The following is a 16,477-nucleotide window of genomic DNA, read 5'->3' on the forward strand; positions in this document are numbered from 1 at the left end:
CAGAGTTGATTTCCTTTAGGATTTACTGGCTTGATCTCCTTGCAGTCCAAGGGACTCTTATAATGGCACCAGTAATGTTCCACTACCCACAGTGTTGGGTTTGACCCCATGTTTGAGTAGGACCTTATGTCTGATACTTTATTTCTGGAAATCTGGATAATTCAGTCAAGAAAATAGCTATGTATGAGTTTCCATAATTCACGTATAACTCAGTTAAGTCCACTTTACTAGTGTGAATTGAAGGTATGTTCTTCTGTCCCTCCAGTTACCAGTTACTAGTTACATCTAGTCTCTGTGTTGTAGCCACGCGCTCTGGGAAACAAACTCACTCAGAAGGACAATGCAGATAGTGGAGTGCAGTTGATTACACTGGCGGGCCCAAGGCAGAGTCTCCTCTTAGCCAAGGGCCCCAACCAGTTTTTGTGAAAACCTTATATACCCTAAGTGTACGTGCCCAAACCCACCTCCCCAAATTCCCTGAAACTAGTCTGAACAAAGGAAGAGAAAGATACAATCAAAGTTAACCCATGATTCATATGCCTTAAGCCTAGATAGTTAACAGTGGACAATTATCAATAGGCCTGTGGTCATACCCCAATAAGCATAATAGAATGTATGATTCTTTCGGTTACACAGATAATTCAGTTCAGTTCAGTTCAGTCGCTCAGTCGTGTCCAACTCTTTGCAACTCCATGAATTGTAGCACGCCAGGCCTCCCTGTCCATCACGAACTCCTGGAGTTCACGTCTATCGAGTTGGTGATGCTGGGTATTCTTTTAGGCAATGGAGAGTCTAGGTATGAGCCCTGGGGTTCTTCCATCTGGGGGGTCTGGTTTTCCAGTTAGTATGTTGTTTCCACAGATACTGGGCATCTAGCTCAAAGTCCACAGTCCAGTCCAAGATGGAGTCCTGCTTTCAAGATGGAGCCTGTTCTGTCTGTTTCCTCCTTCATCTGTATCCAAACTCCCCCTTGGTAGCTGATTGAAGAAAAACACACACATCTAAGAGCAAACAATAATTTTCCTAGAAAGGTGCATTCTGAATCCCTATTTTAGAAAGCGACATTAAAAAGTCTTTTCAAGAAATGTATCCCTGACTTGTTTAGTGTTCTTCATTCTGACAAGGTATAAAACTGAGTTGAGAACCATGATTTTCTGGAGCAGTTTCTCAGACTAACCTGGGAAGTAGGTATCCAGACAAATCCTCAGTTTGGCTCAAATACAACTCTTTTCTATTAAAAAAAAAAATCTTTTCATTATTATAAAGAACTTAAAATCTTTGCATCTCAATCTTCTTTTACTTAGAAAAAGATCTTTGCTTTGTTTTGCAAATTAAATTGTTGTTGTTCAGTTGCTAACTTGTGTCTGGCTCTTTGCTACCCCATGGATTGCAGCACGCCAGGCTGCTCTGTCCCCTCTATCTTCTGGAGTTTGCTCACATTCGTGTCCATTCAGTTGGTAATGCTATCTAATCATCTCATGGGCTTCCCTGGTGGCTGAACAGTAGAGAATCCACCTACAATGCAGGAGACTTGCAGAAGACACAGGTTCAATCCCTGGGTCAGGAAGATCCACTGGAGAAGGAAATGGCAACCCACTCCAGTATTCTTGCCTGGAAAATCTCATGGACAGAGGAGCCTAAGCGATTGAACAACAAACAACAGTTTGCATAACTAAAAGTTTCCATCAAATGTGTTTTTCCCAAAACAAAAAACTCATCGTTCTCAAAGGTTAATTCAGGTTCTTGACTTAGAAAGCTCCTGGCAGGTTTTTTTCCTAACTGAAGTCATTAAGATTAATAATAAATAAGAATAATATTTTCAGAATCAGCCATCATATTAATACAAGACTGAACTGGGTTGGTCACTTATAAGAGTGTGTAGGGTTTTCACAAAACCATGAGCTAAAGAGGTCTAAGTTGTGATTTTAAAATTCTCTTTTTTTATGATTTTGTCTCCTCTTGCAGTTATTTCTTCTCGTTGTTTTTGATAGACTTGCCTCAAACTTTTTTTTTCTTATAGTTTGTGGCTCATAAAGTTAGGATACTGCCATGGTCAAAGCTCATGAACTGGCCCAGAAGTATTCTATACAGGATTCCAGCAGACTTGATAGTCCCTTCCCACAGCTAACAGTATTGAGAAGTTCAGATAGACGCAGTGGCCAAATGGTTCTCTTTGTGAATGAATTTAGAAAGTGTGTGTGTGGTATGTAAATATGTACATCTGAATAGATATGGAGTCACCAGTAGTATATGGCAGAGTTGGCAAACATTTTCTATAAAGGGCCAAATAGTGAATATTTCAGGTTAGCAGGCCATAGAACCTCTCTTACATCCTAGCTTAACTGAAACCAATTGGTGTCATTTCAGGGGCTCTGCAGACCTCTGATACCATAGTCCTTTATGTCTCAGTGTAGAAAAGAATTCAGCGAGAGGCAAAGTGATAGATAAGAGTGAGTTATTAGAATAGGACACGCCTGAGGTTTACAAGCGGGCAGGTGAGAAATGCCACTTACTGGTATACACTTCTATAATCAAAGGAAAAGTGGAGAGGGGGAGAAGAAGTTCTTTGTCTTTCTCGAGCAGACTTCATGCTTCCATCATCAGCTCCTCCTCCAAGTTGAGCAGGGGAGTTTTCTTGTCCCTCATGTAGGGACAAGAATTATGGTCCACAAATTGTTTCTTTTTCTTTTTTTTTCAATGTGTTCAGAGAGCACATCCTAAGGATCATGAACTCACTGAGCTCACTGGGCAGGATGTAGGTCTTATGCCCCATTGTTTTATTGTCTTGGGGCATGTCTCTTGCTTTTGTTGCATAGTTTTGTGGCTAAGCAAGCCTCTTTGGTTTTGTGATTAAACAAAGCCGCTTTCTTGAGTAATCATTAATTTACAGAGGTCTCCCATATTTTAAAAATCCCCTAGTGGGATTAACTGTTTAATCACCTACTTTGTCCATTTACTGTGTCCCTGTCATAACTACTCATTTTGTAATCATTGTAGTACAAAAGCAGTAGTAGTAATAGACTGTATGTAAATGAGTGGGCACAGCTGTTTTCCAGTAAAACTTTATCTACAAAACACGCAACTGCCCCAAAGCTATTGTTTGCTGACCCCAGAATATAGTATAATCTGGGCAAGAAATTAGAATACTAGGGGCCCCCTACTCTGCCCCTTACCAGCTGAGTGCATAAGTTAGTTCCCTCAACTGTGACTTGAAAGAGTGGTTTTGTAAATTCGAAAGTACTGTGCAGACATCTAAGATGGTATTCAACAAACCTTTCATTTACTCATCAAATGTCTATCATATGACCATTGTGCATCAAGAACTCTCCTCAAATTTAGTAATGTGCATAAATCATCAGTGTACAGCTCAGCAAAATTTTAAAGTGAATACACCCATGTATTCGTCCCCTCCAGGTTGAAATATATGCATAATATGTACATAAATATTACCTTTGCTAGTGCCCTTTCTCCAAAGGTTTAATAGCCTTTTGATGTTCAAGTTGTTCTAGCTTCGGTTTTTTCTGATTGACTCCCATGTCTAATAAAAACTATCCCCAAAACGAAAAAAAAAAAAAAAGGAAATCTATCCTAGAACAGCAAGGTGCTAGTAGATAAGGATGAGTCACATAAACTTTGGGGGGTACTGATATTGAGCTGTTAGGTGATTGTCAGGTTGGGGTCACAGGGTAAGATGGCAGCCTGGTAGGTGGGGGTGGGGTTTTCCCCTGAAGGGAGTGGATGTCCAGAGAGTCATTCATTTTTGGGAAGTGGTTAATTTTGGGCAGGAAATGAATTGGCACTTTGGGTTGGGGGTGGTCACACTTTTCTCTGTCTCTCTCTGGGTCCAGAAAAAGTTAGGTTAGGACTCTCAGTCATGAAAAGGCCTGGATAATTCTGGTAGTGGGGAGTGAGACATTGCCTGACTGCAGAGTGAGGCCTAGAGTGACTGGTGTCTTTAGGTTCATGGTTCTCCACTTAGCAATGACAGTGACCAAGAGGAGAAGCAGCCAAAGTTTCTAGAACAGCCAGAATGAACCATAAAGTTTCAGTGACGTAGAGTGACAAGCTTCAAGAATCCAAAGTAGGGTGTGAATGGTGGAGGACCATGCCAAATTAATTTGGAAGCAAAAATCACTTTATTTTGTAGACTCGGGCAGGGGGCATGTACTCTGTTTAAGCCTTATCTTATTAAGAAGCCTACAGGCTTGACAAGTGAAGCCAACACATAATTATAGTTATAGCACAATATGATAAGGGTTTTTGATGAAGATGAGATTACCAAGGCCCAGGTTGGAATGCCTAACTTAGCCTGGGAATGGTTCTTGAGAAATAATGCTTGGGTTGAGATTGTATGAATGATATCAGCAAACCAAGATGAAAAGGAAGGGCACGGACCTTGTAGACAAGGAAATCCCATGTGTGAAGTCAAGTGGCTTCACAGTAGAGCACTGTAGTGTCCTTTGGGATGTGGTTCTTGAGTCAGACTTTGGGCATGTATATCCTGACCTGCTTAAACCTGGACTTGCTGATGCATTTCTTCGAGTCTCAGTCTCCTCATCTGTAACATGGGACTGGCAGTCTCTCATAAGATGGTGTGAGAATGTAAGAGCCTACAGTCTTTGAAGGCTTCAATATGATGTCCAGAACCTGGACATAAAGAAGCATTCAGAAAGTGTTGTCAATTATATGCTGCTGCTACTGCTAAGTCACTTCAGTCGTGTCTGACTCTGTGCGACCCCAGAGACGGCAGCCCACCAGGCTCCCCTGTCCCTGGGATTCTCCAGGCAAGAACACTGGAGTGGGTTGCCATTTCCTTCTCCAATGCATGAAAGTGAAAAGTGAAAGTGAAGTCGCTCAGTCGTGTCCGACTGTGACCCCATGGACTGCAGCCTACCAGGCTTCTCCATCCATGGGATTTTCCAGGCAAAAGTACTGGAGTGGGTTGCCATTGCCTTCTCCTGTCAATTACATAGATTCATTAAGCTAGGTATGAACAAGGAGAATGGACAAATCAGGTCCAATTGAGACTGTGTATTCGAGGGTAAGAATGTAACTTCGGCCGTAGAAATTAAGCCTCCTTCAGCGTTTTCTTGATTTTCCTCATCTTGCTGGGTCAGCCGCATGACGGGTACCCTTTCTTCCCTTGTCATCTTCCGTACCCAGTGCTGTGTGCATCATGCCAGCTGGTACAAGGAAACTAACTGTGAGAGCAGAAGGCAGAGTCAGGTCACGGCAGTTCTGTCTCCTGTGCCTGTGCCCCTGGTGGAGGGAACGGAATGTTGAAATACTTGAGCTGGTTTTCCCTTGGAGCCTCCCAGTGGCAAGAGGCATAAAGCTTCGATTCAGCATTTTCCTGCTTCAAACCAGCTGCACTGATAGCCTCATCCGCTGACTCCCTGTCTTGCTGCAGGTGAAATCTACTTTTCTGAGTGCTGGCTTTGTGCCAGACACAGATCTAGGTACTGGGGGTTCAGAGAAGGAGCCTGGCCTTCCAGACATTCTACACTCAGTGGGAAAAAGACACGCCAACACCAGTCGTCCAGTGCTGCCATGAGGGAGACCCGGGAAAGGACCCCCAGTACTCTGTCTCCAAGTATTCCTTTGGCTTATGCAGGCCAGTTTTCCTGAAGCAGCGGTCCACAACCTTTGTGGCACCAGGGACTGATTTCATGAGAGAGTTTTTCCATGGACTGGGGGTGGGAGGAAGGTTTGGGAATGAGTCAAGTGCAAAATGTGTATTGTGGACTTCATTTTTAATCTAATGCCGCCGCTGATCTGACAGAAGGTACCGGTATGTAGCCTGGAGGTTGGGAACCCCTGCCCCAAAGTATAAAAGCACCCCCCGGGTGTCTGTCTCACGGACACCTTTGCTGGTCAATGGCTAGTTTTTCTGGCCACAGATGAGAGATGGCTTCGGTGAGTTTGAGGAACCTTCATTCACCTTCATTCCCCCTTAAGCATTTCCTCTCCCCACCGTCAGACTCCCCTGTGACTGTGAAATACAATACAATTACTTCACGTTTGTGTGCTTTTCAAGCTTGTGGTGTGTTTGTTCTCCCACAGCTTTGGGAAGGATTATGCTTCTTATTTTTCAGCGGAGGAAATTTCAGTTTAAAGAGTGTTTGTAACTCATGGAGCTCCTCATGTCAATGATGGCCTGAGCCAGGATTCAAACTCAGGTTTCTAAGCTGCCCTTCTCACCTGCTGACCTCAGACTTGTTTTCTGTGTTTCTTGGCCACAGGGAAAGTACGGTACATCCCCGTCTCTCTACCATGGTCAAAGCTTTCGACATATTGGCCAGAACTTTGTCCCAGCTCTTGCCTAAGGTTCTCAGGGGAGAGAGCTGGGCCAGAAAAGCAAATTTGAAAAACTCAGTGATAGTCATTTCAAATGAATACTGTCATAGTGACTTAACGATGCCCTTGGCAGTGTCCAGACCCTCACATTTGTATATACAGCAGAAGGGAAGGGAGAGTTCATTTCCCAAAATCAATTTGGGGGAAACTGGGAAGCATAATGGGTTCAGAGTATTCTCCACTTATCAGGGAAAGTCACGGAAACCAGTGTTGCTCAAACCATTAGGTGCCTGTGAATCTCTTTCGGATCTTATTAAAATGCACATTCTGTTTTAATAGGTCTGGTTGAGTGTGAAAATCTGCATTTTAGTAACTATCTTGTGATGCTGAGGTTGCTAGTCCAGGGCACAATATGGATACCATGGATTTAAACCACTGACTTTTAAACTTAGTTTACATTGTGGGAGCTCAATCCTGGGGTCTGGGGCCTAACCCTAGAGATTCTAATTTAACAGATATGAGATGTGGCTTGGGCATGAGGAGTTTAAGAAGTCTTTCAGTTGGCTCTAAGGTGCACTGAAATTTGATATAAACTCTCTAGGGAGAGTGTCTCCAGCTATGACAGGATTCCAATAGCAAATAGTCTTATAGAGATAGTAAGAGAATAGCAAGAAGAGATAAGAAAGCCTTCCTCAGTGATCAATGCAAAGAAATAGAGGAAAGCAATAGAATGGGAAAGACTAGAGATCTCTTCAAGAAAATTAGAGATAACAAGGGAGCATTTTATGCAAAGATGGGTACAATAAAGGACAGAAATGGTATGGACCTAACAGAAGCAGAAGATATTAAGAAGAGGTGGCAAGAATACACAGAACTATACAAAAAAGATCTTCATGACCCAGATAACCACGATGGTGTGATCACTCACCTAGAGCCAGACATCCTGGAATGCTAAGTCAAGTGGGCCTTATGAAGCATAACTACAAACAAGGCTAGTGGAGGTGATGGAATTCCAGCTGAGCTATTTCAAGTCCTAAAAGATGATGCTGTGAAAGTCCTTCACTCAATATGCCAGCAAATTTGAAAAACTCAGCAGTGGCCACAGGACTGGAAAAGGTCAGTTTTCATTCCAATCCCAAAGAAACGCAGTGCTCCAAATTTTCAAACTACCACACAATTGCGTTCATCTCACATGCTAGCAAAGTAATGCTTAAAATTCTCCAAGCCAGGCTTCAACAGTACGTGAACTGTGAACTTCCAGATGTTCAAGCTGGATTTAGAAAAGGCAGAGGAACCAGAGATAAAATTGCCAACATCCACTGGATCATTGAAAAAGCGAGAGTTCCAGAAAAATATCTACTTCTGCTTTATTGACTATGCCAAAGCCTTTGACTGTGTGGATCACAATAAACTGTGGAAACTTCTTCAAGAGATGGGAATACCAGGCCACCTTGCCTGCCTTCTGAGACATCTGTATGCAGGTCAAGAAGCAACAGTGAGAACTGGACATGGAACAACAGACGGGTTCCAAATTGGGAAAGGAGTACGTCAAGGCTGTATATTGTCATCCTGCTTATTTAACTTATACGCAGAGTACCTCATGTGAAATGCCAGGCTGGATGAAGCACAAGCTGGAATCAAGATTTCTGGGAGAAATATCAATAACCTCAGATAAGCAGATGACACCACCCTTATGGCAGAAAGCAATGAAGAACTAAAGAGCCTCTTGATGAAAGTGAAAGAGGAGAGTGAAAAAGTTGTCTTAAAACTTAACATTCAGAAAACTAAGATCATGGCATCTGGTCCCATCACTTCATGGCAACTAGTTGGGGAAATAATGGAAACAGTGAGAGACTTTATTTTGAGGGGCCCCAAAATCATTGGCAGGTGGTGATTGCAGCTGTGAAATTAAAAGACAGTTGCTCCTTGGAAGAAAAACTATGACCAACCTAGAGAGCATATTAAGAAGCAGAGATATTACTTGGCTGACAAACGTCCCTCTAGTCAAAGCTATGGTTTTTCCAGTAGTCATGTATGGATGTGAAAGTTGGACAAAAAGAAAGCTGAGCACCGAAGAACTGATGGTTTTGAACTGTGGTGCTGGAGAAGACTTTTGAGAGTCCCTTGGACTGCAAGGAGATCCAACCAGTCCATCCTAAAGGAAATCAGTCATGAATATTCACTGGAAGGACTAATGCTGAAAGTTTCAGCTGAAGCTGAAACTCCAATACTTTGATCACCTGATGGAAAGAACCAACTCATTGTAAAAGACCCTGATGCTGGGAAAGATTGAAGGTGGGAGAAGAAGGGGATGACAGAGGATGAGATGGCTGGATGGCATCATCGACTCCATGGACATGAATTTGAGCAAGCTCTGGGAGTTGGTGATGGATAGGGAAGCCTGGCATGCTGCAGTCCATGGGATTGCAAAGAGTCAGACACGACTGAGCAACTGGAATGAACTGAACTGAAGAGATGGATTATATAGCAAATATTACATCTGACTTACAGAAAAGGTTTAATGAAACCAGTCAGGGTTTGTCTTTTTCCAAATTCTCTAATGGCAGGGGTGGATTTTGTCTTTTGAAAATTTGCCCTCTCTTTAATCAGCATTCTTGACCCTCTTGAGTGCTGTGAAACATTCGTAAGAGAAGATGGCTTTCAGTCTTTTTAAGTTTTGTTTTTGTTTTTTTTTTTTTTGGTGGCTTATTTGGTATTTTTTCTCCAGAATAGGGCCCATGTTTGAGGAGATTTTCTTTGGTTACTTATTTAAGAAATATAGCTATGGAACAGCTGTCAGATATATCGGGAACTGTGCTAGACTATGAGGACTGAACACTGAGTAAGACTGACGGGGTCCCTGCTGTTGAGGACTTTGGATGTTGGAGAGGAGCTATAGGGAGAACCAGGGTGAACAGTAAAGTGTCATGCAGCTAAGGATGGGGCGAGAGTGAGAGTGTACAGCAGGGGACTAGATGAGGCCAGAAGATCCAGAAGGACTTCGTTAAGGAGCTCAGAACAATGATAGGAGTTAATCAAGTAAAAGAGAGTGAAATGAGCATTCCAGGAAGAAGGAAAAAACATATGCAAATACTTGGTGGGAAGGCTGAACACAGGTTTGAGGAACTGGGAGAAGTTCAGTGTCATTTGAGCAGAGGACGTAGGAGGTGGGAGGTTGGTATAAAGGTGTGGTGCTGAAGAGAAAGGCAGGCTCTAGAGAGAGACAGGGAGAAGGCAATGGCACCCCACTCCAGTACTCTTGCCTGGAAACTCCCATGGACGGAGGAGCCTGGTGCGCTGCAGTCCATGGGGTTGCTAGACACGACTGAGTGACTTCACTTTCACTTTTCACTTGCATGCATTGGAGAAGGAAATGGCAACCCACTCCAGTGTTCTTGCCTGGAGAATCCCAGTGTCGGGGGAGCCTGGTGGGCTGCCGTCTATGGGGTCACACAGAGTCGGACACGACTGAGCGACTTAGCAGCAGAGAGAGACAGAGCTGGTTTGGAAAGCTTGGATTTTAGGAAGGCTGGGCTTATAGCAGCTGGTGCATGGATGTTGAAAGGTGAATGTTCACAAACCAGGGCTTGAATCCCAACTCTGCCACCCCTGGCCTGTGTGATGTTGACCACACCTCTGTGTCTCAGAGTCTCAATGTAATTGTTGCCTGCAGTGTGGGGGTAATAATGCCTCCCTCCTAGGGCTGATTTGAGGATTGAATGAGTGAGTACATGACAAGTATATAACATATAAGAGCTTGATAAATGATAATTGTTGCTGTCAGTTCCAAGAACAATGGAAAGCTGTTCTTCTGTCTGGAGGTATAATTTGTAAGGAGTGAGACAGGGAGGTGAGTTAGGAGGTGATGGTAGCTGAGACCAGAGGACCCACAGATATTGGACAGATATTGATTGGATGGGAGGTAGGAAACAAGGGTCATGGGAGTCTCGGGTAGTCCTTGGAATTTGGACATGGGGATGGTGACAAGTGTGGGATGTGTATCATGAGGTCGGTTGTACACAGGTTGAGTTTGTATCCATCAGGCATCAGTTGCAGGGAACAGACGTCACTCCAGCTTGTTTAGCAGGAAGGCATTTATCCCAGTGTATTAAATGGCTTGGGCTTCCCAGGTGGTGCTAGGGGTAAAGAACCTACATGTCAATGCAGGAGACTTAAGAGATATGGGTTCGATCCCTGGATTGGGAAGATCCCCTGGAGGAGGGCATGGCAATCCACTCCAGTATTCTTGCCTGGAGAATCCCATGGACAGAGGAGCCTGGTGGGCTACAGTCCATTTGGTTGCAAAGAGTTGGACACAATTGAAGCAACTTAGCGTTTATGCATTAAATGGCTTATGGATCATCAAGAGGGCTGAGGAAACAGAATCCAGGTTGAGCTCTCAGGAGCAACCTCTAAGGCTGCTCCTAGGAACTGAGCCTCTGTGGTCCCTGCTGTCTCTTCAACAGTCTTGCAGTCAGGAAGTTGCCCCCTCTACAGCCACAACATCACCATTTCAAACAGGAAACCACCCCCAGTAAGGAAGCCACTGCTACTGCCAGCTCTAGAACCAACGTGAATCTACAACAGACCATGTCAGCAGAATGCATTCTCCTGTCCTTACAGCCAGGCTCGCCACACCTGCTAAGCTGGACATTGGAACCCCGGCAGACCCCTGCAGCTACAAGATAACCACAGCCCTGCGCAGCTGTGCATGCTGAGTGAGTGGATGAACATCCCAAAATCTAAGACCAAACCATTCTAAAGCCTGAGCTGCAAGGGAATAAGGAAAGTCTGTTTTTAACTTTCCCACCTGTGAGGCAGGGAAAGCTTGAACAGTTGTGGGATGTGACTCATGAGAACATTATAAAATCAATTCAGGTGGTCACAACAAAATTGTTTCCGTAGTCACAAATAAGGGTAAGTATTACTTAATGAAATGTTTGTCTTTGAGGTGTGTGTGTTGTTTGTATGTACACACACACATGCAGTTGTTTGCAAAGTAAGGTGTTTTTTCCCCCCTGGGTCAAGGCAAAAGAGTGAAACAGAGCTTGAGAGCCACTGCACTAGTCACTGAGTTCAGTCTCCCACTGCAGGGTCTCAAAACTAGAGCACAATAGCTACTGTACTGGACTGGATTTTAGGAAAAGAACCAAACTGAATGTAGAGATGATGCAGTCATTGGCAAGAAAGTGTCATTTGAAGGCAAGGGGGTTGGTTCAGTCACCCAGAGAGACAGTGTGGAGTTTGAAGAGAAAAGGGACCTGAGCCAAGGAACATGGATGTTTAGTCTCGGGAGAAATTTCCTTCTGGTGTTGCGTTTACCCCTCTTGCAGACTAGATTTTTCATTCATTCTCCAGAAAGAGAACCAGGTCCAGGGGAGCCCTGGAGTGATTTGGCAAGACGTTCCAAGCACACGCTAACTAGAGCTGATTTTGCAGTAGCCTGGCAGAGCCGTGGCACACAGGCTGGCACCTGGCCTGGGGCCTGGCACCACACTGGCACTCCGGACTTTGTGTGGGATGGTAGCACAGAGCAGAGAGGTTCTTAGGAAATACAGAAATGGCTCTTTAGATTCCAAGGCTCCAGCTTGTGAGTTGCGACCACAGAGGACTGTAAACCCTCACTGGTCAAGGTGAACGTAGTAGCTTTAGGGTGCTCTTTCTAAGTTTTAAAGAGAATCCCTTTGCTGTATTGAAAAATGGCAACAAGGGATGGGAAGTATGCAGGAAGATCCTTATTGCAGCAAGATCAGAAGGCAAGCCACATCCTTATCCGTAGGAGAATGAGCATACTCTGATGTATTCAAACAATGAAATAGTATAATAGCAGTTAAATGAATGAGCTATTAATAGATCTGTGTGTGTCAGCTTAGATAAATCTCAGAACCTTAATGTTATATGAAAATTTCAAGTCACAACATGCCATATAAAGTAGGATATCATTTATTGAAAAATTTAAAAACACACAGACTTGTACTATATATTCCTATGGGAAAACAAATATAAAACCATATAAGTGAAAGTGTTAGTCACTCAGTTCAGTCATGTCCAACTCTTTATGACCCTGTGGACTATAGCCCCACCTAAGCGCCTCTGTCCCTAGAATTCTCCAGGCAAGAACACTGGAGTGGGTAGCCATTCCCTTCTCCAGGGAATCTTCCTGACCCAGGAATCGAACCCGGGTCTCCTGCAGAATAGCAGGTGGATTCTTTACCATCTGAGCCACCAAGTGAAGGGAACATGCAAACTCCCAGGCTGTATTAGCTCTGGGGAGGGCACAGGGAAGTGAACAGAGCAGGGAGGCTTCAGCTCTACCTGTATTTTTTATTGTTTAAAAGAAGCAGAAGCAAATATAGTAAAATATTAATAGTTATTAAATACTGGTGAGTCATGGGAGAAATACTACTTTCTGTTCTTTTCATAATTAAAAATAAATACAAGAATATATAAATTTTGCAGTGCCCAGAGCAATAATCAGGCTTCTTCCCCTGACCCCAGGTTAAGCAGATGACCTGTAAAACAATTATTAGGGGAAACTGTATACACACACACATACACATATGCATACATAGAGTATACATATATGTACATGCATACACACATACCTACTTACACACACATATATACACTCACCTATCTATGTAACCTCAAATAAAACAAAGAACTTTTAATTTTTTTACTGCAAAATATTGTTCATATCATATATTTCTTCATTTTCCGAGAGATGAAACATTTACATCATGGGACCCTAAACTTTTTCCGTGATTTGACCATGTACAAAAATCTACAGACCACCTGTCTCACATTAGAATGATGATCCTGGATTGTTTGGAGAGAGTCAGGGAGAAACAGAGGAATCCCTGAGGACTGAGGCCTGCCGCAGGGCAGTGCTCCTCTATGCTCTCAACAGCTTTGTCCCCAGTACCAGGACAGTCAGCAGTGTTCAGGGATTCCGGAAGCCTCCCCCGTTCGGTGAGTCCTGCCCAGTTTCTCCAGCACCCCTTTCTTTAGTGCCTGATCCTATCAGCCCCCCCACTGCCCCCAGATGTACAGGGCCCTTCTCCCAGCCAAGAATTGTGTGATGCGGGGATTCTGAGAAGGAATTGGATGAGGAAGTTAGAGAGGCATCCATGTGTGATGGAGAAATGGGGTGAGGAAGAAGTCCCCAAATGTGGAGAAAGACAGTCCTGTGGATTTTCCCAAGGGCAGAAATACATTTATACTCACTTGTTATTATTCATCAACTTGTCCATCACCCTCCTCTGCAAGTTCTACAAGTACAGTTTGTGTGTGTGTATCTGTGTGTGTGTGTGTGTGTGTAATTATGTGTTTGGGATGGGAGAGGGTAGAATGAGTGAGCACCAGATGAGTTTTTACCAAAGAGGCATACGTTCAGGCAGCCTGGACTCCCAGTTTGAAAAATGACGTATTTTACTTGTGTAGATGGTGTCATTTGCTCACAGCATTACCAGGGGGTTGGTAACACTCAGGGAGTGACAGAATTCCATTTTAAACTTTCTAGGCCATCCACTCCCTATGGGTTGCCATTCCCTTCTCCGGGAGTCTTCCCAACCCAAGGATTGAATCCAGGTCTCCTGTATTACAGGCAGATTCTGTACCATCTGAGCCACCAGGGATTCTGTATTATCCCTACATTGGGTTATTAATGATTATTATTCTAATTGTTTGTCTTGCTACTGGATTCCTTTAAATTCTGTGTCTTCAGATGCTGGCTTTCAGGCCATTGCCCGACAGAGACTGAGATTAGGAACCCCTCAGGAGGTAAATATCAGGTACCTCTGCTCTGGAGTGTTGGTTAAAAATGAAAATGGAAACTTTCTCAAGTTAATATATGAGACAGTAGAAAATTTTCCACATGCTTAGGTTGCAGATACTTTTTCAAGAATGCATGAGTTGGTTTAAGCATGATTCTTTTGTCCTACAGAGTTAGGGTGTAAATGCCATGTGCCCCCTTATTCTGTGGCTTCGGGTCCTCAAAACCTATGTTATTTTGTTTGTTTGTTTGTTTTGTTTTTTTTTATCACAGACCACTTGATTTGCTGAATTCAACATCTCTTCCAATGCCCACTCCTCCCAAAGAATCTGCTCCAGAAAGTGTTGAAGAGAAATGTAGACTTCACTGAACATTTCTTAGTGGAGACCTAGGAAGCGGTCAATTTAACACCTGGCTCAGCAAATTACTTTAATCTTTCCCTTAGCCGTTTTTATTCTCCGAAGTCCCTCTCATCCACACCACCACTGCTGTTTTTACTTCCCTTCTTTTAAATCATTTCTAGCCCTTCTCTGACAAGCTTTCCCGAGTTCCTACTCCTTTCTCTTCTTTCCTCCTAATTGAGAAAAATGCAAATTTTACTCCCTTCCTTTACATAGCAGTTAAGGCATTGCTTTTTCCTCTGAAGCATAACTTCACGAGCTTACATTTCAAGTCAGTGGTCCTTCTCTCGAGCAAACAAGGTGCTCCCTCGCGGATGGACACATGTAAACGTAGGTTGAAATGGCCTCATCACCCAGATCAGGAGAGGAGGCGGCCGTTAGTCACAAGTCCTCACCATTTTCAGTCATCATCGTCTGTCAGCAACACAGTGAGGCCTTAAAAACCCTCCACAGAATGGTTTCCTGAGAGCTGTTTGAAGTGGGGAAAGAGTTCATGTGGGAGACAGCAGCCGCTCTTCTCTTACCAAACGGCTGATCACCGTGGCGGCTGCGCGCTGAGTACTTGCCGAACTCACGGCACTTTCCTGACGGGAAACAAAAGCTGCCTGTTGTCTTATTGTCAGTCTCAGTTCCGGCAGAGTCAAGCCTGGCCGGGTGGTTTTCCAAATACCCACAAGGTATTAGATTCAGGATGGTCAGTTTTGCACACTTTAGATCCTACTGTCCACTCCATTTGTCAAGCAAGGCGCCCTGAACCTCATCCCCAAATCCCGAGGGACATGACAGCCAGAAGGCTCCTAAATACCATCAGTTTTATGCCAATGTGGGGGCCTTTCCTTTGGCTGGGGGCTTCGGGAACAGCGCCTGGAATCTTAGTTCTCAGGTCTGTGATGAGAGAGACCTTTTTTTTTTTTTTTCCTGCTCTTCTGAGATGGAGGAGACTTGGAAAGGTTAAAACTCAGCCCCTTGGCTTTTCTGACATGAAATCCAAGTTCCAGGGAAGGAAAGGACTAGCTCCAGGTCACACAGTGAGTTAGTGATTGGGCTGGGCCTAAATCCATCCCTTCTGGTTCCCATGCGTGGCTCTGTCCACCATGCCACATTGCGTCCCCACCTTCTATCTGGACGATACTTCACTCAAAAGTCTCTTTTTAACCCTGAGTTGGATCTTCCCAGGGGATGGAAGTGTACTATTTAATTCCCTTTGTGTTTTCAGTCTTGGCCTAAAGTTCTCTTGTTTTCCCCAAGTGTCTGGAAGGATAAGTGCTGTGTGGTAGGGAGTTGCTTTCTTCCCAAAGGCCAGGAGGGGTGGTTCAGTCTGAACTACTGTATAAGAAGAGGGACAGCACGTTCTCAAGGGGAAAGGTGTTTGTATCCACATACTGGAATTTATCCACCTTGACTGATATGGTGGTGTTGACCTGGAGGTGTTCCAACAAGAACTGGGAGAGGTTCTGGTATATGTTCTTGGTTTGTGCTCCAGACTCACACACTGTCACCAGGGTCTGCTTTTTAACGTCTTTGTTGATGAGGAGCTCCAGCTTCAGGTCAACGGCATGCTCTGGGCATTTCACAAGAAACTGCAGTTGGCAGATGATGAAGTACCAACCTGGGAACTGGATCACCAGGTTCTCATCCTGATATCTGACTCCATGGATGATGCCATCTTTGTTCCAAGACAACTGGGTTTTGTTTATATGCTTTGACACTGGAAGGAGAAAGACAAAAGGACCTCAGAGTCATTAGGCAAATTTCGGATGCAGATTGGAAAATTTGAAACTTTTATTCAAGGTTCCCCATTCAAGCCCCATGTTTTCTGTAATATTGCCTGCTGGTTCAGCTGTCTGGAATACCTTCCATGTTACTCCTAGGCATTGCTAAATGTTTAAGGTACAGGTACAAAACCATCCCTCTGCTTTTTCTCTGAAGCATAAAGCTGAAGGGTCAGAAAACACACAGTCCTAGACCTTTACCCCCTCCAGAGGTAATTGTTTTCCACTTAATC

General features: G+C 43.9%; 1 protein-coding gene across 1 annotated transcript in view; it reads right to left on the reverse strand.

The window, feature by feature from the left end:
* Nucleotides 1-12,224: 12,224 nt before the first annotated feature.
* Nucleotides 12,225-16,477, reverse strand: part of TNFSF8 (TNF superfamily member 8) — a 31,591-nt gene continuing 27,338 nt past the window's right edge. Inside the window, exon 4 of the mRNA XM_061426634.1 lies at nucleotides 12,225-16,180. Within this exon, the coding sequence (XP_061282618.1) occupies nucleotides 15,786-16,180 (395 nt within the window). The 3' untranslated portion in view covers nucleotides 12,225-15,785. The remainder of the gene's footprint in view (nucleotides 16,181-16,477) is intronic.

The sequence above is a fragment of the Bos javanicus genome, chromosome 8 (assembly GCF_032452875.1).
Source record: "Bos javanicus breed banteng chromosome 8, ARS-OSU_banteng_1.0, whole genome shotgun sequence".
NCBI lineage: Eukaryota > Metazoa > Chordata > Mammalia > Artiodactyla > Bovidae > Bos > Bos javanicus.